General features: G+C 35.2%; 1 protein-coding gene across 7 annotated transcripts in view; it reads right to left on the bottom strand.

Annotated features, from left to right (window-relative positions):
- The window catches only part of COL24A1 (collagen type XXIV alpha 1 chain), a 412,730-nt gene that overhangs the window by 17,063 nt on the left and 368,666 nt on the right, over positions 1 to 27,001 (bottom strand). For all 7 annotated transcript variants that reach the window (XM_032302395.1, XM_032302400.1, XM_032302399.1 and 4 more), the window contains 5 exons: positions 26,926 to 26,979; positions 22,668 to 22,703; positions 13,937 to 13,972; positions 13,807 to 13,833; positions 292 to 357 (listed from right to left, as the gene is read on the bottom strand). In XM_032302395.1, the coding sequence (XP_032158286.1) occupies positions 292 to 357; positions 13,807 to 13,833; positions 13,937 to 13,972; positions 22,668 to 22,703; positions 26,926 to 26,979 (219 nt within the window). The remainder of the gene's footprint in view (positions 1 to 291; positions 358 to 13,806; positions 13,834 to 13,936; positions 13,973 to 22,667; positions 22,704 to 26,925; positions 26,980 to 27,001) is intronic.

The following is a 27,001-nucleotide window of genomic DNA, read 5'->3' as shown; positions in this document are numbered from 1 at the left end:
GTAACAATGATAGATCCTATTTTAAGAGGCGGCTATGCTTCATTTAACTATTTTCTCCTACAGTATCTAATTCCTTATTAAAAAATTCCTTAAATGTATTACATTTTTGTTTTAAATGGTTTCCTTAAAAAACATCCCATGCATATATTTCTGTTTATTAAAAAATGCCTACTTTGTTCAATCTGTTTTAAGTACAATCTCTGAGATAAAGCCACATTTTGGACTCAGAAAAAACTTTCTGTTTAATTTGTATATTGAGAGTGCCAATGTAAATAAAGCCAGATATATTACCTCCATCTGTAGAGCAGTATGTGATTCAATCAAGGCTTGAATAGCAGCATTGATATCCATTTGTTTCTGTGTAAAACAAAACCATTTGAGATTAGCAGTAACATCAACACTGAGTACTCTACAGTAAGGGCTGTAAATTCTGAAAGCAGTGCTATTAAAGTATACTAGACTTATTATCTGAAGGTGGTTTGTAACTCTTACGGTTAGACAGATCTTGCAAATTTTGCCTGGATAGCTGAAAGGACAATATGCTGCCTTCATCCAAATCTCAAAAGTCTCCTAATTAAAACAGGACCAAAGTCTAGAGCCCTCAAATGAAAAACTATTTGTCACTGCTACATAAAAACACACACAAAAGTTACTCAAATGGCAGAAGAATGAAATATGACCCCCTCAGTTAATAAATTGTAAAGTGAAGAATAAATAACTGTAGTAATTTATAACAGTTACATTCTTGGAAGGAAAATATAATAAAATACTACTGTCCTGAGGTAGTCACCACATTCGTTTAATCTGATACTTTTGCGGTCTTAAAAACAATTTCTGAAGTTGGAAAATGCACCATTAGTCCCAAAAGAAATAATACAGCATGAATCCAATCTCCTCCTGTATTTAATAAAAGATATTTTTAGAGAAAGCCTCACCATAACCATTAGTAAAGGTCTTTTTTGTATTTTATTTTTTAAAAAGCTTGGAAACTAAGAAGCATGAGTTGGGAGAAAGTTCTGTGAAATGGCATCTGTGTCAACAAATCAAGCAATCTAATTTCTTTCAGAATAATTGTGTTGCTAAGATATCTTTTTACTTGGAGGGCCATACAATAAAAACTGTTTTCAACAGATCTCCCCTAACTCATGACATGTAATTTGAAAAACTATTTAAAATGATGGGACAATCAGTAAAATGCACTCTTCCTTGCTTCAACATGTGGTTTTCATATTGGAAAATAATTGAATCATTCTGTATATATATACTGCCAAACACTGTGATACATATTGAGGACAAAACAGTAAGCTCAAAGAAAACTGCCCTTGTGAAGCTGAAGTTTAAGGGAGACAAAGGCACTAACCAAATCCTAAAACTACATAATTAACAAATTGTGATATGTGTTAATGAAAGAAAAAATGTGCTTGGACTCATTAAAGAGACTAGGGGGTTTTAGTGAAATCTGGAGAAGAGTTTTGGAAGCAATAGGTCAGGGAAGTTTTTTCTGAGATAGTGACATTTGATTTGAGATCTGAAGACTAAATAAGAATTGTGAAGAGTGGGTGCGAGAGCTTTCCAGGCAGAGTAATAGCCTTGCACAAAAGCTATCAGATGGAGAAGTGTGGTCTATTCACAAAACAGAAAGGATCAGCCTTTCTGGTTCCCTGCAGAATAATTCCAACCATCATGCCTGCGTGGATGAGCAGATTGAGGCATGGGTCACATAAAAGGCACTAAACATGGGTAACTGAATTAAATACTGAATAGTAGCCACCTTTATATTTTCCAGTTGGTTTGTGATTAAAACTTTGATCTTAGAAAAACTACCGTAAACAATTCTCAAACTTTTCAGTTCAAGACCTTTTTGCCCTTTTAAATATTATTAAGGGCCTTAAAGAACTTTTATTCAGGTGAGTTATAACTTTTGGTTTTTATCACAGTAGAAATTCAAACACAAATTTTATTTTATTTTTAAAGATTTTATTTATTTATTTGGCACAGAGAGAGATCACAAGTAGGCAGAGAGGCAGACATAGAGAGAGGAAAAAGCAGGCTCCCCACTGAGGGGAGAGCCGATGCAGGGCTCCATCCCAGGACCTTGGGATCATGACCTGAGCCGAAGGCAGAGGCTTAACCCACTGAGCCACCCAGGTGCCCTGAAACACAAATTTTAAAACTATTTGTGCTAACTGCTTTAAAATAAACCATATGTTAATATAAATATTTTAATGAAAAATAACTGTATTTTCCAAAAACAAAAAAGTGTGAGAAGAATGGCACTGTTTTACACATTTATATGTATCTTTAATGTCTGGATTGATAGAAGATAGCTAAACTGTTGTATTTCTTTCAGTATTCAGTCTGTTATGATATGTTATTTTAGTTGAAATGTGTGAAGAAAATCTGGCCTTAAAGAGATACACAGTTGGAAATAGAATTCTTTTATTTTATTTTTTGAAAAGATTTTATTTTTTATTATTTGAGAGAGAGCATGCCCTGGCGAATAGGGGGAGGGGTAGAAGACGAGGGAGAGGAACTAGCAGATATGCAAGGTGGCACATTCCACCACCCTGAGAAGAAATAGGATTCTTTTAGTAGCCTGTTCAATAATTGTGGATATTCTTCTTTCATAGCAAAACTTGATAAATGATAGTTTCTTCAGCGTTAGTTGAAATGTAAAATGTGAAATCAAATCTATGATCTTTTTGTGCTTTTTATATTAAAATCTATTGGTCTATCTTAAACTGTGGAAGTATCTTCTATGCATCCATGGTTTTGTTAAAAACATGCATTGCTTATCTAAAAAATATTGATTTATGGAGTTATGCAGCTCTTCTAAATATGGGCACATTTCATTATTAATATCATACAATTATATTTGTTAACATCATCGCCAATCATATGAGAAAAATATAAGTACTGCACAGCTATCGAACAGAGTTGTAGATACAAGTTTTACCAAATTTTTATTTTTGCTTGAAAGTTTAAGACTTATCATTGGGATCAACTTCTGTCAGTAGTTTTGTTGACATGACAGGTTCACTTAATTCATGTTTAAGGAAATATCTGCCAAATACTCATGTCTGTAAAACACTGTTAGTCTGTCACATAAATATGGTGTTCTATGAAAAGAGCAGCTACTTCAGTTTCTAACCGAAACAATTGCACAAATGCTTTTATTTGAGCATACTTCAGTATGCAGCAGAAGTGTTCTTCTATATCATCACACAGATTATTAAAAGCTATATACTCAACACTGGAGTATTTAGGAGACAGAAAAAACAGTGGAGTAATGACCTCCCAGAATTTTCTCTCCTATAAAAGCAATAAGAAAACTGGAAAAAATGTCAGGATGAAGTTTTTCAGGATTATGGAAATTAACAAAATTCTTGCAGCAATGTGAGGAGCATTTATTTAAGAAAAATAGCTGAATCTTGGGAAGGGCAGTGAGCTTCATGTAATTTAGTTTGCCCTACTCCCATGTCTTCCTTTTTTCCCCATGTCCTCTTTTTCAGTTCTGTAGTAGCTAAAAAACAACAGCACATAATTACAGGAAAAATAAGAAGTCACAGCCACAGGGGGAACAGAATGGAGTCGGAGTTGCTTCAGAGTCATTTCCAGTGAATTATCATTATCTGACTTGTCTGGTGGTTCCCTGGAAGACACCACTTGCAAAGCTGTCTTTATTTTATCTGACTCACAGCTCATCCAATACAAAACACCTTTTCCCTGGGAGCATTTTTCAAAAACATTTAGAGGGAATTAGCTTTGTGGCTGTCTGGAGCACTGGAAAACAGTTGGGCAAATAATAAGCTAACAAAAAACTTACAAGAAAAAGGTAGGGAATAAGATGTCCACAGAGACTCTGAAAAGCTTTGACATATTTCTGGAAATCTAGAAGTCCATGTGCATATGTAGGGTTCAACACATGCTTAGAATATACGTAGATGGCCCTAAGTTCTCTCCTCTGGTTTTCAGTCTCTGAAATCAGGAAGTTAAAGCTAAGTCATAGTGTTCAATTGGCTGAGCAATGAAGGGGTGCGCCAACATACACAGAGACATTTGGGAAAAACTGGGAGATTTACTCACTCTGCCATTTAAGGAAATCTCATTCCAATTGTTAGTTGGCCACTAAGGTAGTTGAGTAGACTTTAATGGTCACACATGTTGAAGAATACATTCAGAAAAGTAACTAAACAAATAGCAACAAAAATAAACCTATTTTATTTCTAGAAACGCCACATTACATTATTTACAATGTACAATTTTCAACCACCACAACAAAGACATGCAAATAAGCATTCAAGTATGGACCATAAGCAAGCAAAAATGCAGTCAATAGAAAGAAACTGCTCCTGAGGGAGCCCAAATGTATTTAGTAGACAAAGATGTTTATTAGTTATTTTAGATATGTTCAAAAAACTAAAGGAAACTACTTCTATAGAACTAAAGGAAAATATGAAAAAAGACCTCTCACAAATAAAGAATATCAATTGAAAAAAAAAAAAAAGAAATTACGGAAAAGAACCAAATAGAAATTCTGCAATTGGAAGGTACAAACAATGAAATGAAAATTTACTAGAGAGGCTCAACAGTAGATTTCAGTAATAGAAGAATCAATGAACCTGAAGACAGATATTTTGAGATTTTCAAGTCAGAAGAGTATAATGATAAAAGATGAAAAAAATGAACAGAGGCTCTGAAACTTAAGGAACACCAACAAGAATACTAACACACACATAATGAGAATCTCAGAAATGGAGAAGAGAGAAAAGGGGGCAGAAAGAACATTTCAAGAAATAATGGCTGTAAGACAGTGATGAAAGAAACTAAACAAGAAGATACAAATAAAAGGAAAGATATTCCATGCTTGGATTAAAAGAATTAATATTGTTAAAATGTCCATACTACTCAACATAATCAACAGAGTCATGCAATCCCTTATCAAAATTCTAATGGCACTTTTCATAGAAATTGAACAAACAATTCTAAAATGTTCATGGAATCACAAAAGACCTTGGCTAGCCAAAGCAATCTGGAGAAAGAAGAGGTAGAGGTATCAGGCTCCCTAATTTCAAACTTACTAAAATCTATAGTAATCAAAACAGTATGGTATTGGCATTAAAGCTGTACAAAGACCAATGGAACAGAATAGAGAATCCAGAAATAAATCCATGTATATGTGACCAATTGATTTACAACACAGGAGCCAAATATATACAATGCGGAAGGGACAGTCTCTTCAATAAATGGTATTGGGAAAACAGGAGAGCTGCATGCAATAGGATGAAACTGGACCACTACCTTACCCATACGTAAACATTAACTCAAAATGGATAAAGACTTGAAGAAAACACAGGTGGTAAGTTTCTCGATATCAGTTTTGGTGATAATTTCTTTTTGTATTTGACAATAAAAGCAAAGGTAATGAAGGCCAATATAAACAAGTGAGACTACATCAAACTGAGAAGTTCTGCACAGCAAAAGAAACAATCAGCAAAATGAAAAGGCAACCTACTGAATGGGAGAAAATATTTGCAAATCATATAATCTGGAAAAGGGTTAATATCCAAAATATATAGAGAATTCATACAACTCAATGGCAAAAACAAAAAATAAAACAATTAAAAATTGGGCAGAAGATCTGAATTGACATTTTTTCCAAAGAAGACATAAAAATGGCCAACAGGTTTATGAAAAGGTGCTTAACATCACTACTCATCAGGGAAATGCAAATCAAAACCACAATGAGCTATTACTTCACAACTGTTAGAATGGCTATTATCAAAAGAAGAAATAACAAGTGTTGGAGAAGATGTAGAGAAAAGGATGCTCTTGTACAGTGTTGTTGGAAATGTAAATTGGTAAAGCCATTGTGAAAAACAACATAGAGATTCCTCAAGAAATTAATAGAATTACTAAATGACCCAGCTAATCCAATTCTGGGTATGTATCTGAAGAATACAAAAATGCTAATTTGAAGACATATATGATTCCTATATTCACTGCAGCATTACTTACAATAGACAAGAAATGGAAAGAACTTAAACCACCTGAAACTAATACAATGTTATCAATTATACCTCAATTAAAAAAAAAAGGAATAGCTGAACATTTGATGAGAAACATTAACCTACAAATCCAAGAAGCTCAGTGAACTCCCCAGACACATCATAATCAAACTGTTGAAAGCAAAGGAAAACAGAGAATCTTGAGAGCAGAAAGAGAGAAGACTCATTAGACTCAAGAGATCTTCAATGAGATTGACAGCTAAATTTCCACAAAAAATCATAAAGGTAAGAAGGCAGTAGGATGACACAGAGTGCTGAAAGTAAAAGACTGTCAACCAAGAATTCTACATTCAACAAAACTATCCTTTGAAAATGAAGGAAAAATTAAGACATTCCTAGATAAACAAAAACTAAGAGAATTTATCATTAGCAAACCTTCCCTAGAAAGATAAAAAAGGGAATCCTGGCTCTTTCCACAGTTTGGCAATTGCGGCCTTTGCTGCTATGAACACTGAGGTACATAAGAGCCAAGATGCCCTACAGAGACGGATGGATTAAGAAGATATGGTCCATATATACAATGGAATATTACACCTTCATCAGAAAGGATGAATACCCAACTTCTGTATCAACATGGATGGGACTGGAGGAGATTATGCTGAGTGAAATAAGTCAAGCAGAGAACGTCAATTATCATATGGTTTCACTTACTTGTGAAGCATAAGGAGTACCATGGAAGACATTAGGAGAAAGAAAGGAAAAGTGAATTGGGGAAAACTGGAGGGGGAGACAAAGCATGAGAAAATGTGGACTCTGAGAAACAAACTGAGAGTTTTGGAGGGGAGGGGAGTTGGGGGATGGGTGAGACTGGTGGTGGATATTAAGGAGGGCACGCACTGCATGGAGCACTGTGTGTGGGGCATTAACAATGAATCCTGGAACACTGAAAAAATAAAATTAAATAAAAAAAAAGATAATAAAGGGAATCCTTTAAACTGAAATTAAAGTCTATTGGGTAGAAACTTGAAGCCAAATGAAGAAATAAAAAGAACTGCTAACCATAGATATAAAGACAAATATAAAAGAGAATATAGATTCCAAATAGCCAAAATAATTCTGAAAAAGAACAGAATTGAAGGCCTGGAAATCTGATATCCACATGTAAAAAACAAATGTAGACACTTACCTCACATTATAGACCAAAATAAACTCAAATAAATCACAGATTTAAATATAAACCTCTTAGATAAAAATAGTGAAAAAACTTCATTAGATTGGCTTTGGTAATGGTTTCTTGGATATGATAGTAAAAGCAAGGCAAGAAAATACAGACAAATTTGACTACATCAGAACTAAAATCTGTGCAAAGGACACCACTGACAGAGTCAAAAGGCAACCCATGGAATGGGAGGAAATATTTATGTCATATATTGGATAAGGGATTACGATCCACAATATATAATGAACTCCTACAATCTAAGAACAACAAACAAGCAACCCAATTCAAAAATGGACCAAGGACTTGAATAGACATTTTCCCAGAGAAGCTATATAACTCAATGAACACATGAAAAGATGTTCAACCTCACAAATCATTAAGGAAATGCAAATTAAAACCACAAGTAGATACCACTTCACTCTCATTAGGATGGGTGCTATAAAAAACAAACAAACAAGCAAACAAACAAACTAGAATATAAAAAGTGTTGGCAGGGATGTGGAGAAATTGGAACCCTGTGCAGTAATGGTGGGAATTTGTAAGTGTGCAGCTACTATAAAAAACAGTATAGCAGTGCCTCAAAAAATAAAACATAGACTCACTATATGCTCCAGCAATGCCACTTCTGGGTATGTATCAAAATGAATTGAAAGGAAAGACTCAAACAGATATCTATACACCTACATTCATAGCAGCATTATTCACAATATCCAAAAAATGGAAGCAACTCAAATGTCCACTTAGATATATCAGATGTGGTATATATAAATGCAATGGAATATTATTCAGCCTTAACAAGGAAAGAAATTCTGACACACGCTGCAATGCGTATGAATCTTGAAGACATTATGCTAAGTAAAATAAGCCAGTCATAAAAGGACAAATATTGTATGACTGTCACATACATGATGTTCCTGGAGTAGTCAAATTAATAGGGACAGAAAGTGGAATGGTAGTTGCCAGGTACTGGGAAAGGGAGGGATGGGAAATTACTGTTTAATGGGCACAGAGCTTCAGTTTTGAAAGAGAAAAAAAGTTCTGGGTATGGATGGTGGAGATGGTTGTACAACACGTGAAGATACTTAATGCCACTGAACTGGATGCTTAAAATGGTTAAAATGATAAATTTATGTTTATTTTACCAAAATTAATAACAATAATAAATAAGTAAATATGTTCATTATCCCTTACACTTAACTATTCCACTGCTGGGAATTAGTCATATGGATATTCTGCAAAAAAGATAAGCAAAGGGACTGGGCATTGGTACTGTCTGTAATAGTAAAAGATGAGAAACAACTTCAACACCCATCAACAGAGGTCTTAGATGAATATTCTTATGTAAAATGACTATTTTTTAAAATTTTCTGTGAATGGGTGGCAGTGAAGAATATAATGACTTTTAGCAGATTAATAGTGTAGAGTATGTTACTTAATGCATAGTAAGGTACCAGCAATTTTAAATGTCAGCTCAATGAAAAAGGCTCCCCCCCAATAAGCATTAGAAAGAAATGTTGTAACAATTGGTCACTCATAAATTTTCTTGGCTATACATATATTTGTATAATTCCCAATGAAGTCCCAAAGCCTAGGTCATGCCTAGGTCATGCCTGGCACATAGTAGGCATTCAATGTTTTCTCAAGGATAGCCTTTCCCTGGACAGGCTCAGAGAGACTATTAAGAGGATTTGCTGGGGGAAGTCATTCAGCAACATCCAAGTGCCCACATCTGAGTGTAAAACTCTCATTAGTTGCAGTGAAGGAATGTAAAAGCAGAAGCTCCCTCCATGAGCTCTTGTTAGAGAGAACGTGTTCTCACATGAAAATCACTTAAAGTATAAAAATATGCACATAAGATAGAATATAGAGAATAAGAAGTAATCAGGTTGTTGGCACTGAGAGGAATTAGAATTCATTATACCTTGGGGGAATGAAATCTTCATAATTCTCTCCCAACTTATTTGAATAAAATCTAGAGTTAGTCTGAGCACTCTAGTATTTTGAGGAGCAGTATAATTTTTAAAAGGTTTTTGAAGTCTTAAGATCACTGGATCTTAACTGGATCTTAAGTGAGCCACTGGGTGGCTCAGTGGGTTAAAGCCTCTGCCTTCAGCTCAGGTCAATATCCCAGGGTCCTGGGATAGAGCCCCACATCCAGGCTCCCTGCTCCTTCCTCCTCTCTCTCTGCCTGCCTCTCTGCCTACTTCTGATATTTGTCTGTCCAATAAATAAATAAAATCTTTAAAAAAAAGAAAAAAAAAGATCACTGGATAGGGTAAACTTTATGGGATAAGAACTGATTTCAGGTCATGCCCCACTCTACAGTGGAAGTAACTTCTTGTCCTAGGGAACCAGGCCATCCCAGCAGCTGCAGCCTCTGTATTCACCAATCCAGGTTTCACAGCTGACCCACTAACTGGAGGAAATCAGTTGAATACTCCTTATCTCATTTAATTATTTTTAATGATTACTGTTTCCACCCCCCATACCAACACACATATTCCTGTTCTTCCCTCCTCCCCACCAATCATTTTTGGTTAACTTTAGCATCCTGTTGAAGATTTGTTAGTTTCTAAATATTCTACCATGTGCACTGAAGTCTGGCCATTGCTGTGATAATAACCTCAAACTCAAAAACACCATCAATATATATTCCTTTTCCTGAAATACTTGAGCTATTCTTCTTTAGAAAATTGGGTACCTCTTTACTTCTATAGGTCTTTAAAAAAAAAGGGAGTTAAACTGGATTTGAGGTTTTTAAACTTATCTTGACCCGTAGCAAGAAATATATTTTTACTTCATGATAAGATTCACACAACAATACATACATGGAACTGAATAGTTTTATAAAACCATATTTACTCTTACTAGGACTGATATATGAATTTTGTTTAAAATTTTTTTGCCCTTTTTATTGAGATAAAACTCACATAACATAAAATCTACCATTTTAACCATTTTTAAAGCATACAATTCAGTTGCTTTTAGTAATTCACTATGTTGTGTAGCCATTACCACTACTTAATGTTGGAACATTTCCATCACCTCTAAAAGAAACCTTGTACCCATCAAGCAGTCACTTCCCATATTTTTTCTATTCTATTTCATTTCATTTTAAAATAATTCTGAATAAGACTCACTAAACTGTTCCAATCCATGAATACAGAATGTTTTTCCATCTCTTTGTCTCTTCTTCAACTCCTTTCATAAGTATTCTTTAATTTCTAGAGCATAGATCCTTTACTTCTTTGACTAGGTTTATTCCTATGTATCGGATGGCTTTTAGAGCTGTTGTAAATGGAACTGATTCCTTAATTTCTCTTTGTTTAGTTACATTGTTCGTGTATAGAAATGCAACTGATTTCTGTGCATTGATTTCCTATCCTGCCAACTTGCTGAATTGCTGTATGAGTTCTACTAACTTGGGGGTGGAATCTTTTGGGTTTTCCACATGAAGTATCATGTCATCTCTGAAGAGAAAAAGTTTGACTTCTTCTTTGCCAGTTTGAATGTCTTTTATTTCTCTTTGTTTTCTGACTGCTGAGGCTAGGACTTCTAGCACTATGTTGAACAATAATGGTGAGGGTGGGCATCCTTGTTGTGTTCCTGACCTTAAGGGAAAAGCTCTGTTTTTCCCCATTACGAATAATATTTGCAATAAAAAAAATAAAAAAATAAAAATAAAGAATAATATTTGCTGTGGGCTTTTCATAGATGGCTTTTATGATATTGAGTTATGTTCCCTCGATCCCTATAGTTTGGAGAGTTTTAATCAGGAAAAGCATTTTGTCAAATGCTTTTTTTTTTTTTTAAACTCAATAAACTGGTCTAAGGAATCACTAACTAACAAGTCACAAGTCAGTCTCAAATAATTGCTAAATAAATTACTAAAAGAATGTGTTTCTCTAATTCTATGATCCTATGATCCTATTCCATTCTAGACATTATTTCCCTCCAAGTGAAATATTTTATCTTGGAAGATTCCCAATGAAATTTTCCAAAAGATGCAACTTGCTTTTTGGACTCATTTACTCATTCACTCAACAGACACTTACTAATGGCTTAAATGGAAGAGAAATTAAAAAAAAATAGTTTCCACCTTTATAGAGTTTATAATCGCATAATGGAAAGATACTGGCATGAAAATAATTACCAATATGAAGGAGAAGTGATCAGTTCTATCTTGCAGTGTGATGAGAAGGAATTAAGAAGAATTTCAAAGAAGGTATAACCATAAGTTGACCTTAGGAAAAACATATAGATATTTTTTCACTGACTTTTAGACTTCTGCTCTAGAAGTCTTCTTCTCAGGGTTACATTGCCACTTACTACAATAGACTGTGCAAATTCCAGAAAGATATTATAAGGAACTGGCTTTTATACTGACCAAGAAAGAAGACAAAAGAAAAGAAGGAAATAAAGAAACAAAAATTTATTAAATTTATCTACAATGTGACAAGCACATATATTTTCTTATTTAATCCTCCTAATAATACCTCAAAGTATATATTCTTTTTTTTATTTAAAGATTTTATTCATTCATTTGACACACAGAGAGAGATCACAAGTAGGCAGAGCAGCAGGCAGAGAGCGTGAGGGAAGCAGGCTCCCTGCTGAGCAGAGAGCCCAATGTGGTCCTCTATCCCAAGACCCCGAGATCATGACCGGAGCTGAAGGTAGAGGCTTATCCCACTGAGTCACTCAAGCGCCCCAGAATATATTCTTATCCATATTTTGTTCAGGGCAAAACTCTCTCACGTTACTTCATTTTGGCTGTATAGGAACACATACAAATATTTTCCAAGTGAGACAGGGCTATGGTGCCACAAAGTTTGGTATTTCAATGTGAAAAATTTCACTAAACATCTCTAATTTGTCAGTGGTCTTTTAGGTCTTACATCAGAGTCATTATAAAATGAGAAGAAAACTGATGAAGGTACTTGTAATCCATGCTTTGTGGAGAGAGAGCCAGGAGTGGTGAGGAAGACCACAGTAGAGAATAATTTAAGATTAAAGAAAGGCATTTCTGGGGCACCTGGGTGGTTCAGTGGTTTAAAGCCTCTGCCTTCAGCTCAGGTCATGATCATGATCCCAGGGTCCTGGGACAAGCCCTGCATCGAGCTCTCTGCTTAGCAGGGAGCCTGCTTCCCTTCCTCTATGCCTACTGTCTGTCAAATAAATAAATAAAATCTGAGGGTTTTGAAGGGGCAGGAGGTGGGAGGTTGGGGGAACCAGGTGGTGGGTATTGGAGAGGGCATGGATTGCATGGAGCACTGGGTGTGGTGCAAAAACAATGAATACTGTTACGCTGAAAATAAATTAAAAAAATTAAAAAAAAATTAAAAAAAAAGAAAAAAAAGAGACATTCCTATTGATGTTCATGCCAGGGAAGGTTTCAGTCCCCCAGTCAGATGGCCAGAAATGGGGAGTAATTTTTAAAAATCATGGAGAATGAATCTCCTGTTTCCAAGGAGATAATCTTACTATAGCATCTTGCTTGAAAGTTATTCTTTGCCCTGATGAAAAGCTGAGAGAAATGAAGAGTTCCTGGCCTGTTCAGAATAGACCACAGTGATCCGCCAACTAGAACTGTCAAAAGATCCAAATGACATCAGAGCAGCATGTGGAAATAAGTAAGGCTAGAAAGCACAGGACTAGGCATTGTTGGGGATAACGTAGGTAGACCTTTTTTAGCAGGAAATCTGAACAAGGATCAATGTATTTGACCAGGTTGCCATAGGAGTGGGCATTGGTGAAGGCTGGAGATGGAGGAGACCTCTTGGAGGAAGCAGGAAGACAAATAGATTACTGAGTAGGAGAGTAAATGCACAGCATGTGGGAAATCAAACTTGGAACTTTAGAGTCCGGGAGATAACAGTTGATAATGAGGCAACAGAAGCATTGCTTCAAAGATAGAGGTAGAGAGCTCTGGGTCGTCATAGATAACAAGCAAGTACAGAAGTCTGAGGGCTTCTATAGCCACCAGTAACTGAGAAGAATTCATATAAAGCCTAAGAAGTAGATTACTGGTTGGTAGAAAAAGAACATTTTAAAAAGGAGAGCCAGAACTTGAAGCAGAGAAAAATGGAAGGAGTTAGTATTTTATTGAGCACTTATGCCAGGCACTGTGCTGTGTGCTTTACATCTTATATAAAACTCATGGAACACCTGGGTGGCTCAGTCAGTTAAGCATCCAACTCTTGATTTTAGCTCAGGTCATGATCCCATGGTCATGGAATTGAGCTCCGGGTCAGGCTCTGTGCTCAGTGGGGAGTCAGCTTGGGATTCTGTCTTCCTCTGCTCCCACACCCATTCTTTCTCTCAAATAAATAAATCTTAAAAAACAAACAAACAAACAAAACTCAAATCCACCCAAGAAAGTAAGAGACCATCCCTATTTTGTAAACAACAAATCTGGGGTTTAGATTTTGTTTTTATAGTTGGGAAGACTCTATATCAGATTAGCAAAAAGACCAGAGGTAGGGAGGAGAAACACTTTTTAACAGGGAGTTAGAAGAAGCTTTAAAAAGCTTTAATATATTATACAAAGATAAAATAAACAAAACCAAGAAAACTTACCCTTGGGCCTGGTGCTCCAGGTGGACCCTATAACATGACAAATTAAAAAAGGATTTTTCAGTAGAGATCTCAAACCAGGCAAGGCATATAAGCATCAATAGTAAACAGATATAAATGTAAATACACTCACTGGAGGTCCTGGTTGACCTCGTGGCCCTTGGGGACCCTAGAAGAAATGGAGACAAAGCACAATACATGTATCTTATGCTTTTGGTTTGATATAAACAAGACAACTAAGATTCAACCTCTATCATTGCCTTTCATGTGAGGCAGGTCATAAGATTCAAAGTTGTTTTACTGTTTTGAAGTCATACCCTCTTTGTATTCAACTATCATACACATTCATGAACAAGCTGGATATTTACTTTCATGTTTTATTGATATTACTAGAAACTGAATTTATTCGTTTTAACAAACAATTAGAAATACAACATTTAAAAATGTTAATACTGTCTAAGTATGTTTTTCTTGTTATTCCTACCCTCCACCTTATCAGCAAAGATGAAACTTTAGTGTTCTTAGACACCTCCTTTTCCTTCAACATCCACCTATAATTTGGTTACCCAACACTGTTGAATTGACCTCCAAATCTCTCCAAAATACTACTTCTCCATCTTCACAGTGACTTAGTTTAATGTTAATCATGTGCTATAGACTGAATGTTTGTGTCATTTCCATTAATATATTAAAGCCCCAATCTCCAATGTGATGGCAATTGGAGGTGGGGTCTTTGGGAGGTAAACAGATCATGTGGAGCCCTTATGAATGGTAATGACCTAGAGAAATGATCTCTTTACATATTAGGATACAACAAGAAGGCAGCTATCTGCAAACCAGGAAGAAGACCCTCACTTGACATTGAACCTATCAACATCTTGATATTAGACTTCAGAGCCTCTAGAACTAAGAGAAATAATATTTGTTGTTTAAGCCACCAGTCTATGGCAATTTGTTGTAGCAGCCCTAGCTAAGGCATCACATGTTGCTTGTACTCCTAATCTGAGGTCCTGACTTTATTCTCTCTACTATGTTAATTATATTTATAAAATGGAACTCTAATCAGGTCATTATTTAGTTATGATTATGCAATGGCTCTTTATTGTCTAGAATTTATAAACTTCCTAACAGTAATAGCTACTATTTACTGAGAACTTACTACATGCTTAGTCGTGTGCTCATTTTCTGAGAACTATATGCTAAGTTGTGTGCTATATTTCAGTTAAGAGAATGGCAACCAGCAAATACAGGACAGAGCTAGGATAAAACTGAAGTCAACTGGATAAAAAAGTATATGTTCTTAATCAATGTACATCCCTGCCTCCTCTTCAAGATCTGGGCCTCACCTCTGCTTATTCACCCAAACACACCTACACTCCTTATATAACCAACTACTTGTGGATCTCTGAATCTTCAAAGTTCATCACACATGCTTTCTCTTGCATGTGCTATTTCCTTGACCATCTGTTTAACTCTTCCCTATCTGTTTAACTCTAATCCCTCTTTCAGAGTTAAAACTCTATACCCACCTTGCTCACCCCTCCCCCACCATCTCTCTCCTGCTCAACGGAACCACTTCTGCATTCCCTAGTACATAACATGGTGGAAAATCCTTAGGAACCCTTAAGAGTGTCTTAGTCACCTTCACACTTTCTGGAACAAGAATAGTGACTACTTTGTAGCAGGTGTGTGAAAACTGTATTGAATGAATGCATAATATTAAAATTAACTAGTATTAATTTAGAAATTAGAACAATTAAAATGTATATAATAAAATGTGAAAAGTTATGTTGACATTTTTCAAAATGAAACAACAGTAATCACTATTAAGAGAGGGTATTATGCTAAGAAAATAAGTCAGTCAGAGAAATACAACTATCATATGATCTCACTGATATGAGGAATTTGAGAAACAAGACAGAGGATCATAGGGGAAGGGAGGGAAAAATGAAACAAGATGAAACCAGAGAGGAAGCCAAACCATAAGAGACTCCTAATCTCAGGAAACAAACTGAGGGTTGCTGGAGGGGAGGGGGTCAGGAGGGATGGGATAACTGGGTGATGGACACTGGGGAGGGTATGTATGGTGAGCACTGTGAATTGTGTAAGACTGATGAATCACAGACCTGTACCCCCGAAACCAATAATACATTATATGTTAATAAAAAAAAATAATAAAGTGGCTTGTGAAAAAAAAAAAAGAGAGAGAGAAAGAATGTCTGCTAAAGGGATACCTGGGTGGCTCACTCAGTTAAGCATCTGACTTTGGCTCAGGTCATGATCTCAGGGTCCCAGGATTGAGCCCCCCATGCAGGTCCCTGCTGAGCAGGGAGTCTGCTCGTCTTTCTCCCTCTGCCCCTCCTCCTGCTTGTGCCCTCTCTCTCTTTCTCTCAAATAAATAAATAAAAATCTTAAAAAAAGAATGCTCGAAATTTCACTTATTTGATGATCAACTGAATGGTAAGACGACATTGAGTCAAATTCAGATTATGGTTAAAAGATGACAAAACACAATTTATCTTCAGATGACAAAACACAATTATTTAGATTTGAATAAAGTTGATGTTATGCTTGACTTATATTAAGTATTGCTTGGAGCTATTGATTCTAAATATCCTATGACAACTAGAGCAAACAACAGTAACTTAAAAATGATAGAGTACTCCAGTACCATGCCTGCTGGACATTTCTTGGTTTGCATGATTTATGATTACAATTTACAATAAAGAATGTATGAAACTTGTACCTCAGAAGCTGCATGATAAATTACGGAAATGTTATATTGGAGATAACCTTTAAATATATACAGGCTCAGAATGAATTTGGCTGTGTAAGTATCTCCATTTTGGAGCAACATTGTAAAAAAACAGTTGACATTTCACCCCACTTAACATATTTTGATATTTTGCAAAATATCACTGGTGGTTCAGGACAAAACATATATCTTTGACTTTGAAAGAGGAATTTATCATAAAAGGAAGAGGCTACTTCTATGCTGACTTTATTGATTTCTTTTTAGTTTGTTAACCAAAACAAGTCCGGTCATTGTAAATGTGACCAAATGAAATATTTGCAACCAAACAAGACAGGGCAAAACAACTTTAAGAAAACAACTACATAGAATGATGCAATTAGCCAAGTAAAACAAAATACTATAACAATATAACATTTATTAGTTCTTTTCTATTCCTTTAGCTCACCAATAAGAAAAAGTGAGTAACTTTCTCTAGATACTATAGAAAAAAGTATTTAAAGCAGTTTATAATAGAAGCAGTTTATAATAAAACTATGATTGTCTGTGTTACTTTCCTAAAGGGAAACAAAATTAATGTGAATGCTTCTAGTGATAATTTGGCCATAGTCAAAGCACTACTATTGGAAATAGACACTCTTTCCATTTAATCCCTGAATTTACATTTGACCCTCCAAAGGTAACATATTTTTTCTTATTCTTTAAAAATACTGATAAGTGCACATCCTTGAACTTGAATATGTTAGACTTTGCTGTAACGTAAATGCAATCTTGACTTAGTTTCATAATCTTCACTTTAGGCAGGCTTAGGTATACAGAGCTTCCTTATTCTCATTTATAGATTGAGAAGCTTGCATTATAGGATGTTTAGCAGCATCCCTAGTCTCTACTTGATAGATGCAACTAGCAACTCTCCCTTTTCCCCAGTTGTGACAACTAAATATGTCTCTACATATTGCCAAATGTCTCCTGTGGTATGTGTGTGGTTTGGGGGCAGGGGATGGCTCCTTGTTGAGAACCACTGATTTAGAGGGTTTAATTGGGAATTTAGTAATATTAAATAAGATTAATTAGAAGTAATATGCTTATAAGTAATCAGTGAATAATAAGGCACAGAGGATAACTACAAATTAAGAACCTACTCATGTGGAATCTGCCATATAAATGGCTGAGCTACTCTTAATGTAGGTGAGAGGCATCTATCTGTCTGTCTATACCATCTTCTTATCAAGTTGCTCCTAAAGCTTATTTTCTGAGAAGCACTATAATTAATAGAAAAATGCAATAGTTACAGGAATTGGGAGACCTGGACTGTGATCTTTTCTCTGTACCTCATTAGCTGCCTGTCCTTGAGTGAGTTGCACATTTGGATCTCAGCTATCTCAACTGTAAGAAGGTTTGGTGAAGATATATCCCTAAGATTCACTTTAAAATTGTGATTTTTCAAACATTTTATCAATTTTCTCCTTCATATGTTGTATTTGAAGAAAGAAGGTAGTCACATGCATACAAGTTGGGAATTTTAAATTTGAAGTTTATATGAATGTACGGAAGTATGTCCTTGAATTAAAAGAGTTTGATAATTATTTGAATGAATTATGCTATCTATGGATTTTAAAAATCATATACATATATACTTTAAGTTCTTAATTTGATAATATTTAAGAAATATTTTCCCATAACTTAGCTTTTCCTTATAAGGCATCTTCCTCACTTTCAAACTGGAGGCAAATAAGATAATTCTGCTAATCAAGAACTGTGAAGACACATGAACTTAGAGGTAGTATGTGAGAAAATGTCAATTGTATTCTTTAACATTTTATTGATTTTCATTAAATAATATGCTACAAAAATGAGACAACTAATCTAAAAATTTAAATGCTGAGATTATTCTCTATTTTTTCTACTTCTGTGGCTTTAAGCTATATGTTTCAAGTTGTGACATTTTGTTAAAACCCTTTTCAGATGATTGACAATAGGATATTATTTTTGTTATGAGTTAAAATTCTATTTTTTTTTTTTACTAATTATACCTATTATTTCTGGTGATTTTTTTTGCATTACTTACTTCATAAATTAATCATGTTCTGAAAGTGTTTGGTGTCTCATGGAAACCAGGAAATTTTTATAACTTTTAAAGATTAATTTGCATTAACATGATAGTTTTGAAGCAGGGGAAGAGGAGAGATTTCTACATGCTATATGCTAGGAAGCCTTCCTAGGCTGTCATAAAACTCTGGCTCAGATTAGAATATATATACCAAAGGCAGGCAGATATGGAGCACATATAGAATAGAAAGGAAAAAGTCACTCTTTAATATACGGCAATACAGAAACAACTTTCTCAGCAGTGGAGAGGACCTATTTGGGACCAATACTGGAGTTTGTAACCTTAAATTGTAGAACATAAAAGCTTCCTAGCCAGGAAACCCAAATTTATTCTAAAAGATATATATTTCATATACTGTATAATGAGCTGTAACTTTTTTTTTTTAAGGCACTGAATAATGATTTGGTCTTAGTATAAAATGGCATAGCTTTATAAATTCTTATGCCAGCTTCATGGAAGATTTAAAAATAAGATTTATAAAGCCTGCTTGATATATTCTTATATTTCTTATTTTTTATGAAGAGTGATATATCATGTTTGTCTCAATATAATAGATCTTGGCTAATAAAAACTCATTCCCAAAATGTCCCATTTTGGGCATATGGGAGGCCCCATATTACTTGAGGTTGACCCCCTTGAGGATATTTTTGGAAACATAATAATTAACTAAAAGTCTTTAGGTAGTCAGTTAGTTAAACCATTTCCTTAAAGAAAACAAACCTGCAGAAAATACTGAAAAAAATCCTAAAGAGAATATCAGAAATGTTATTAAGCTTTTCCGTAGGATGAAAGCAGAGTATGGTTTAAATTGTACATTCTATAAAGTTAATGCTGATGATTTCTAGGAATTAAGAGATTACTTTTTTAAAGTTCCTTAAGCCATAGTGGGATCAAAGAGAAAGAAGTGATAAAAAGATATTTAGTACTAGTTAACCAACAATAAACTCCAGGATAAACCAGTAAATTCTAATGTGCCAGTTAATCCTTTTTTCAACAGCTAATTTTATTGCCTATACTAAATACCACTCTGCTCCTTCCCCAACCTTGTGTACTAGGAGTTTTCACTTTATTTATGAAGGGAACTATGGTGATCTACAGAGCAAAAAACTAATAACTATGTTGTCAGTAAATGCTACTTTACCAGGCATAACGGAAAATAGTTGTTGACTTTTAATTTTATGGAATAGTATTCATTTAGTTATTAATTCTTTTCTCAAATATGACCTATTACATGGTAGATTCTTTTCTGGATACTGATAACCAGTGTATTAGACAAAGTTCCCTGATCTCATGTAGTTTATATTCTAGCAGAGGAGACAGAAAAATAATTTTTAATACTGCTAACTACTACAAAGAAAACAAAACAGGATATTGTGAAAGAGAATGACCAGGAATAATGAGACTAAATGATGATGCCAGGCTTCTCTGAGATAGTATTTGAGCATAGACCTGAAGAATGAGATAAGAACCAGCCATATGGAGAGCAGATCAAAGAATTCTCTAAGTAAAATGAAGGCAGTTCCAAAGAATAAAGAGAAGTGTGGTAGGAAGGGGAAAGGAGTTACATCAGGAGTCTGGAGAGAAAAACTGGGGCTAATTCTTGTAGGGTATGGAAGACTAAAGTAAGGAATTGAGACTTTATTCTCAGTGCAAGAAGGAGTCATAGGAAGAATTTAAAGAGGAGGGTGATATACTCTGGTTTACGATTTAATGGTATCACTTTAGTTGCTACAGAGAAGGAACTGTAGTAGGGAAAAGTGGAAGGAACACAAAGAAGTCAGGAGACCAAGGGAGACATCAGGGCGATCTGGACAACACTGCCAGTGATGAAGAGTGGGAGACATACCTGGATTCAGAATAAGAATCAGACTTGACATGATCTCGCCTCTACTTTAAAGAACTCTTCTTTATATTCTGTACCTTTATTTGTTCTTTTATGGGATGTCTACTTCCTTTTCTTTTATTAGAATCATAAACTCTTAGAGCTGCAAGGGGCTTTAGATGTATAAATTCTAGTTCCCTACTCAGTAGAGGACTACCAGTCCAGTAACTCAGAAGGATAGTCATTAGGCTTCTACTGACAGGCATTCACTATCTTGGCAAAACTATCTTGTTTTAAAATAGTCCCCTTATTGGGGACCCTGGATGGCACCATCAGTTCAGTGGCAGATTCTTTGTTTCAGCTCAGGTTGTGATATTAGGGTCCTGAGATCGAGCCCCGCTTGGAACGCTGCTCAGAGAGCTCTGCATGGAGCTCCATGCTTCACACTCAGCACGAAGTCTGCTTGAGATTCTCCCTCTCCCACTGCCCCTCCTGTTTATGCTCTCTACCCCTCTCTCTAAAATAAGTAAATAAACCTTAAAAAAATAAAGCGGTTCCTTATTATATTAGCTTATTATTATATTGAGCTGAAATCAGCCTTAATGTTCCATCCATTTAGTTAATGGTATCTATTCTGTATAAATTATGTGCTAAGTTGTGTGACAGGCTGGAAATTAGGTTGTATTAAATATACTTCATACTCTTATGGAGCTCACTGTCTCTCAGGGAGCTAAGCACAGAAATGGAAAATTCAATTCAACAAATAAGCAATTTAAAATATATCCTGGAGAGTCACTCATATTATACAGATTCTTCCTCTTCCTTTCAAATGTTTAAAGACAACTATCATGTCCCAACCCCTCAAATGTTTTCTAATTCATTCACTAGTAATTTCCTTTCCCCTCTCCACTCCTCCTGGGGCATATGACTTCACTGTGTGCAGTCATCCTTGCTTTCTGCTAGAGTAAGTCCCCAGAGAAAATATGAAGGGCATGCTTCTGCAAATTAAAAACATCTGTTTTGGGGTGGGCACTTGGCTGGCTCAGTCAGTAGAGCATGCATCTCTTGATCACGGGGTTGGGAGTTCAAGCCTCATGTTGGGTGTAGAGAGAACTTAAAAATAAAATCTTAAAAAAAATCTATTTTGATCCCTCTGGGATTCTTAGACTATGTAAAATCACTCAATTTCCCTTCTTCAGCTAATTAACATAACTGTAACTTATTTATCCTGAGCCCCAAGAATACCCTTTAGTGAAAAGAGAAAATGTCAGCTGTCAATATAATTTCATTACTTATTAAGCAATATTTTTCTGCGACCCTCAATTTTATTCTTTTTTTTAAAAAAGATTTTATTTTATTTATTTGACAGACAGAGATTACAAGTAGGCAGAGAGGCAGGCAGAGAGAGGAGGAAGCAGGCTCCCTGCTGAGCAGAGAGCCCAATGTGGGGCTCGATCCCAGAACCCTGGGATCATGACCTGAGCCGAAAGCAGAGGCTTTAACCCACTGAGCCACCCAGGCACCCTTCAAGTTTATTCTTATTTGCCTTCTGTACATGTTTTCACTCCATGCCTGCGCTCTGTTTAAGCTGGTGCTTTAGTAAGTTCAGCGGAATCTCTGCTGGAAAAGTGGCCCCTTTACAAAATATCTTCTTTAACTGGGGGAAATGGCATCCCAGAAAAGTAGGACATAGTGCCAGCATAAGCCATATAGAGCCAGAACGTGCTATGTACCTTTTGTCCACCCTCCCACAATTGTTTCCAATTGGCTGCAAAGCTAACGATTTGCTTCTGCTTGGCACCTCTTGGGCACTGACTGGACGTAGTGGGTAAAACCCCCCACTCCCCCGCCAAGGCAACTTGGTGGTGCTCTCACTCCAGGACTGTTGTAGAAGGCTCACAAAGCAAATGCCTGATGCTCGACAAGGCAAATATGCCATTTCACACAGGGCCTGGGAAGAATTTGATTGGCAGGCTCTTAAACATGTTTGGGGGGGGGTACTCAGGTCCCATGACAATGTACCACTTAGATTAGTTCTACTTCCTGAAAACTCTAATTTTATTTTTATTCCACAAGTATTAGAGACATAATCATGAAAAAACCCCAAACAAGGTCCTTGCTTTTATGAAGCCTAGATAACCTAGTGACAAGTGATAATATAACCAGAAATTTAAACTTACAGTTTCACCTCTAATGCCTTTTTCACCTCTGGGTCCCTACAAGAAAACAAAAAATGTTTTAGTGCTACTGACAGTTATTTACCAAATGCAGTTGAGGCTATATATAGAAACACGGTAACCTCTGTTTTTGTTTTTTCTATCTAGCTAGCCTTCTTTAGCAAATTTATATAAATTCTAGTTTCCTTTCCCTAAGGTAAGCAAAGCAAAACACAAACAAAAACAAGGTATTGATTTATCACCTTGTGCACAAAGTGAGACAGGGACAACAAGCACTCAGTGAAGCTGAAACAGCAGATCTGATAATCAGATACAGAGCTATTTAGAAGGGAATTTACCAGCTTAAATTCTTCTAATGTTTGTTTACCTCAGCCTTTGAAAACCGTGTTTCTAGGGTGATGTCCTCCTTTTCTTTCATTTTCTCTATTCCTCCTTCTGGGCTACATCCCACAAACTTTGGTATATTGTACACAAGAACATTCAGTTTTAATTATTTTCTAACTTTCCTTGAGATTTCCTCTTTGATCCATGGATTATTAAGAAGTACATGGTTAAATCTGCAAGTGTTTGGAGATTTTCTTATTATCTCTCCAGTTTACCAGTTTTTACTTTAATTCCATTATGGCCAGAGAACATACCTTGTGTGACTTCAGTTCTTTTAGATTTAGTAAACCATTTTTTTATGATTCAAAATATGGTCTATTTCAGTGATTTTCCATGTACACTTGAAGAGAAAGTATAGTCTGTTACTAGATGGACCTATTATTCAAAAAATCTCTGTTAGTATTTTTGTTTTCATCCTTGTGGAAATTATATATGTATTTTTTATTTTAAAAACAAGATAGTACTACTTGTCTTTTCAGAAACCTGAATTTACACTTTCACAATATGTTATGAGTGTTTTCCACATCAATCCACATTCTTCCATACAATTATAATGTTTATTTAGTGCTTAATAAACAATAATCTTTTTATTGAATTTCCTATTAGATTATTTCTAATTTTGGTCATGCTAACATTGCAACAAATATCCTTGTACTCTATAAAAATTGTCCTCCAGAAAGTTTATTTGAGTAAGCATGCATGTCTGCACAATATGGGGGTTTATGACTTCTGACACACACCATGTACTATCATTCTTTGTTAATCTTGCAGGCTAAAATTACGATCTCATTATTTCACCATTGATCAGTTCTTCTGTGTTTCCTGATTGTTCTAAACTCCTTTTAAACTGGGATATTAACTTTCAGAAACGAATTGTTAAGATACCTTTATAAAACTGTTTTTAATGCCCTAGTCCACCTCCAGCCCAGTATTAACAATCTGGTATGTACGTTTTTTCATACCTCTTTTCCTAAGCAAATATTGACAAATATATTTATGTATGTATGGGGTGACTGGTTATATTTTATAGAACTGATAAATACTCTTCTATGCATCAGATTTTTCACACTTAACAATACATCATGAACAGCCACAAGGCAGCTGAACTAGATATAACTGGTTGTTTTCAATAGTAGCATACTATTCTATGAAACGGCTAGGCCACGGTTTACACAACCATTCTCCTACAAATGAACATGGGATTTCAAGTTTTGCTAATATATCCAGTACTGTGAAAAAAATTTTTGTAAACTTTCCTTAGTGTATACTGAGTGCTTAATTTCTATTGCACAAATTTCTCTAAGTGGAACTGATTGGTCAAAAGGTATATGCACTTATATTTTAACAAATATCTTTTTCCATGAGGGCTATAATTCACATTTCTACTACTACTGTTCTCCCTAATCCTCTTCTGAGAGGTTGGATGTAATATCTTGTTATTACTTTAATTTGCATTTCTGTTACTCTAAGTTAGGAGAGCATCTTTCCAAAAAATTATTGGATTTGTTTTTCAATTTTCTATTGAGTTTTCTATCTTTTTCACACCAAATTGAAAGAGCTCTTTATACATGAAGTCTTTGTATATTTTTGCACTTGCTTTTCCCCAACTTATATTAATTTTGTTTATGGAATCTTTTCCCATTCAAAATTTAAAAAATTTTAAGTGAACACATTCTGTTCTATTATATAGTTTTAGGATTTCCTTTCTTATATAAAAGGTATTCTCAACCTTAAAGCTACACTTTAGCTTTCTAAGTTTTTAAAAATAATTTAAAGTCTTAAAAAAAGTTAAAAAAAAAGTTGGGTGAAATATGGTTCCAATTTCTTACAGCAACAGTGGGACTAAAATAATTCCATCTCCCCTGTCAGTGGTATACGAATGGGCATGTGGCTGATCAATGGACATGAGGAAAAATGCAATGGGAGACTTCCGGAAAAAAGCTTTATTTTTTCTCAAGATAGGTCTGTAGATCAGTTTTCACTTTGGATAATTATATCTGGATTTAATTGCTGAGAAATTACAGTTATAGAAGCTTCATTATGAAGCTAACACTCTGGATGACAGAGTAGAGACATGGAAAGAACCTGGTCTTGGATAACATGATTGAGTCACTAAATTAACCAAATCTGAAGCCCTTCCTACCTCCGGGCTTCCCATAATGTGATATAAATTTCCTTATTAAAACCAGTTTGATTCAGGGTTCCTATTAACTTAACAGCCACAATCATCCTGTATATAATTTTTGTTATAATTAAATTCCTATATATTCTGAGATCTAATTCTGGGCTCTAGCCTATTTACACTCATCTATTTGTTTATTCCTTTGTGCTACCATATAGTTTCATTTACAATGACTGAAAAGTAATGTTTCCTGATTCGGAAAAGCATATCTTTCATCCCCCACCACTATTTTTTATCTCTCACAAAGTATCTGCCATTCTCAAATGCTTATTCTTTCATAGTAGACTTTTCTTAGAAGATTCTTCTTAGAATGGAAAAAATGGAACTTGGAAAATATTTGATGGGCATGGTGAATATCATAAGGATCTTTAAGAACTAGCTATACATAAAAGTGATTTTAATTGAGCCATTTCTTTATTATCGTTACCTTGACTAATTAATATTTCACATTTTTTGACAGAGGAGAATTATTCAGTAATCACAAGTATGTGTTTCTTAGCTTGCTGAAGAACCACCCACCAAAATCAGAGAATTCTCCCACTTATAATCTCCCACTTAGACTATATAGCTCTGAGTGGTAAATGCTGAAAATCTAGAGAAATGTTGAGTTACACTTTTCATTTGCAAAATCAAAAAGTCAACAGTTTTGGTGGGAAATTTTCCCCTAATTTATCAAAGAGAACATTGTTTATACACAAAGTTCCATTTTATATATTAAGACTCTGCGTCTCTCCCTATAATGCTTTCAAAGGATTCAAAAAATATTGATTCCGTGCAGGGGAATACCATTTTCCTCTCCAAATCTCAATTTGTCCCCACCTACGGGGTTCTTTCTCTTGTATGTTTACACTACTATTAGTATTATAAAACTCTCCCCTGACCACTCTGCCAACCATTATCTTATTTTTCTGTTTTATTTCATATTCAGATTTCTAAAGGCACTGGCCTCTACTAACTGTCTCAGTGTCCTCTCCAGACACAGCTTGGATGGGGGCAGAAAGAGCTGAAGAAACATCACCTATGTAATTCACTAGCTGTACCACCTTGAATTAACTAGGTGAATCTTTGTAAACCTAATCTGTTTCCCCATGTCTTAAATAGAAATGATAATACCTATTTTAAAAGTCTGTATAGGAATTTGAGAAAATTTATTAAATATTTATATTTACTACCTTCCTTATTGCAGTTTGTGCTTTATCTTCTACTATAGTTTATTTTCTTAAAGATCACTGTTAACCACTCCTTACTTGAAACTCATCTAGCTGAACCTTGTGCTTTTCTGTTTTTCCTGGTATTCCCACAAACTATCTCTTTTCTTTATAGTGTGTGGGTACTTCCAAAGATTCGGATCTTGACTGTCTGCACTTTTTTGTTACAATTTCTCCTTCAGAAACGGATTCTTTTTATTGCTTTAGGGATCACCTCTATACTCATGGTGCTCAGCCCCTTCTCCCCTGCTCCAGGTCTACTTTCCTTTCTCAATTCCAGTTTTCGTGTTTATCTCACTATACACACCTTCTTCAGTACACGAATAGTCTCTAAGCTCTCAGGAATCACCTTCTAGATGAAAATTTTGCCCTTGGATTCTCAAATACCCAGAGTAATCCTTTTTGGATTGCTCTAAGAAATAGGATTAAAGAGGGAAAAACGAGAATATGAAAAAGAAAAGGAAGACCTATATTGTAACAAACTTACAGTTCTACCTGTTGGGCCTATTATACCTTCTTTGCCAAAGGGGCCAGTGTTTCCCTGTTGAGGTAAAAGAAAATCA

Source organism: Mustela erminea, chromosome 10, assembly GCF_009829155.1.
Source record: "Mustela erminea isolate mMusErm1 chromosome 10, mMusErm1.Pri, whole genome shotgun sequence".
Classification (NCBI taxonomy): domain Eukaryota; kingdom Metazoa; phylum Chordata; class Mammalia; order Carnivora; family Mustelidae; genus Mustela; species Mustela erminea.
This window is presented reverse-complemented; position numbering and strand designations above follow the sequence as displayed.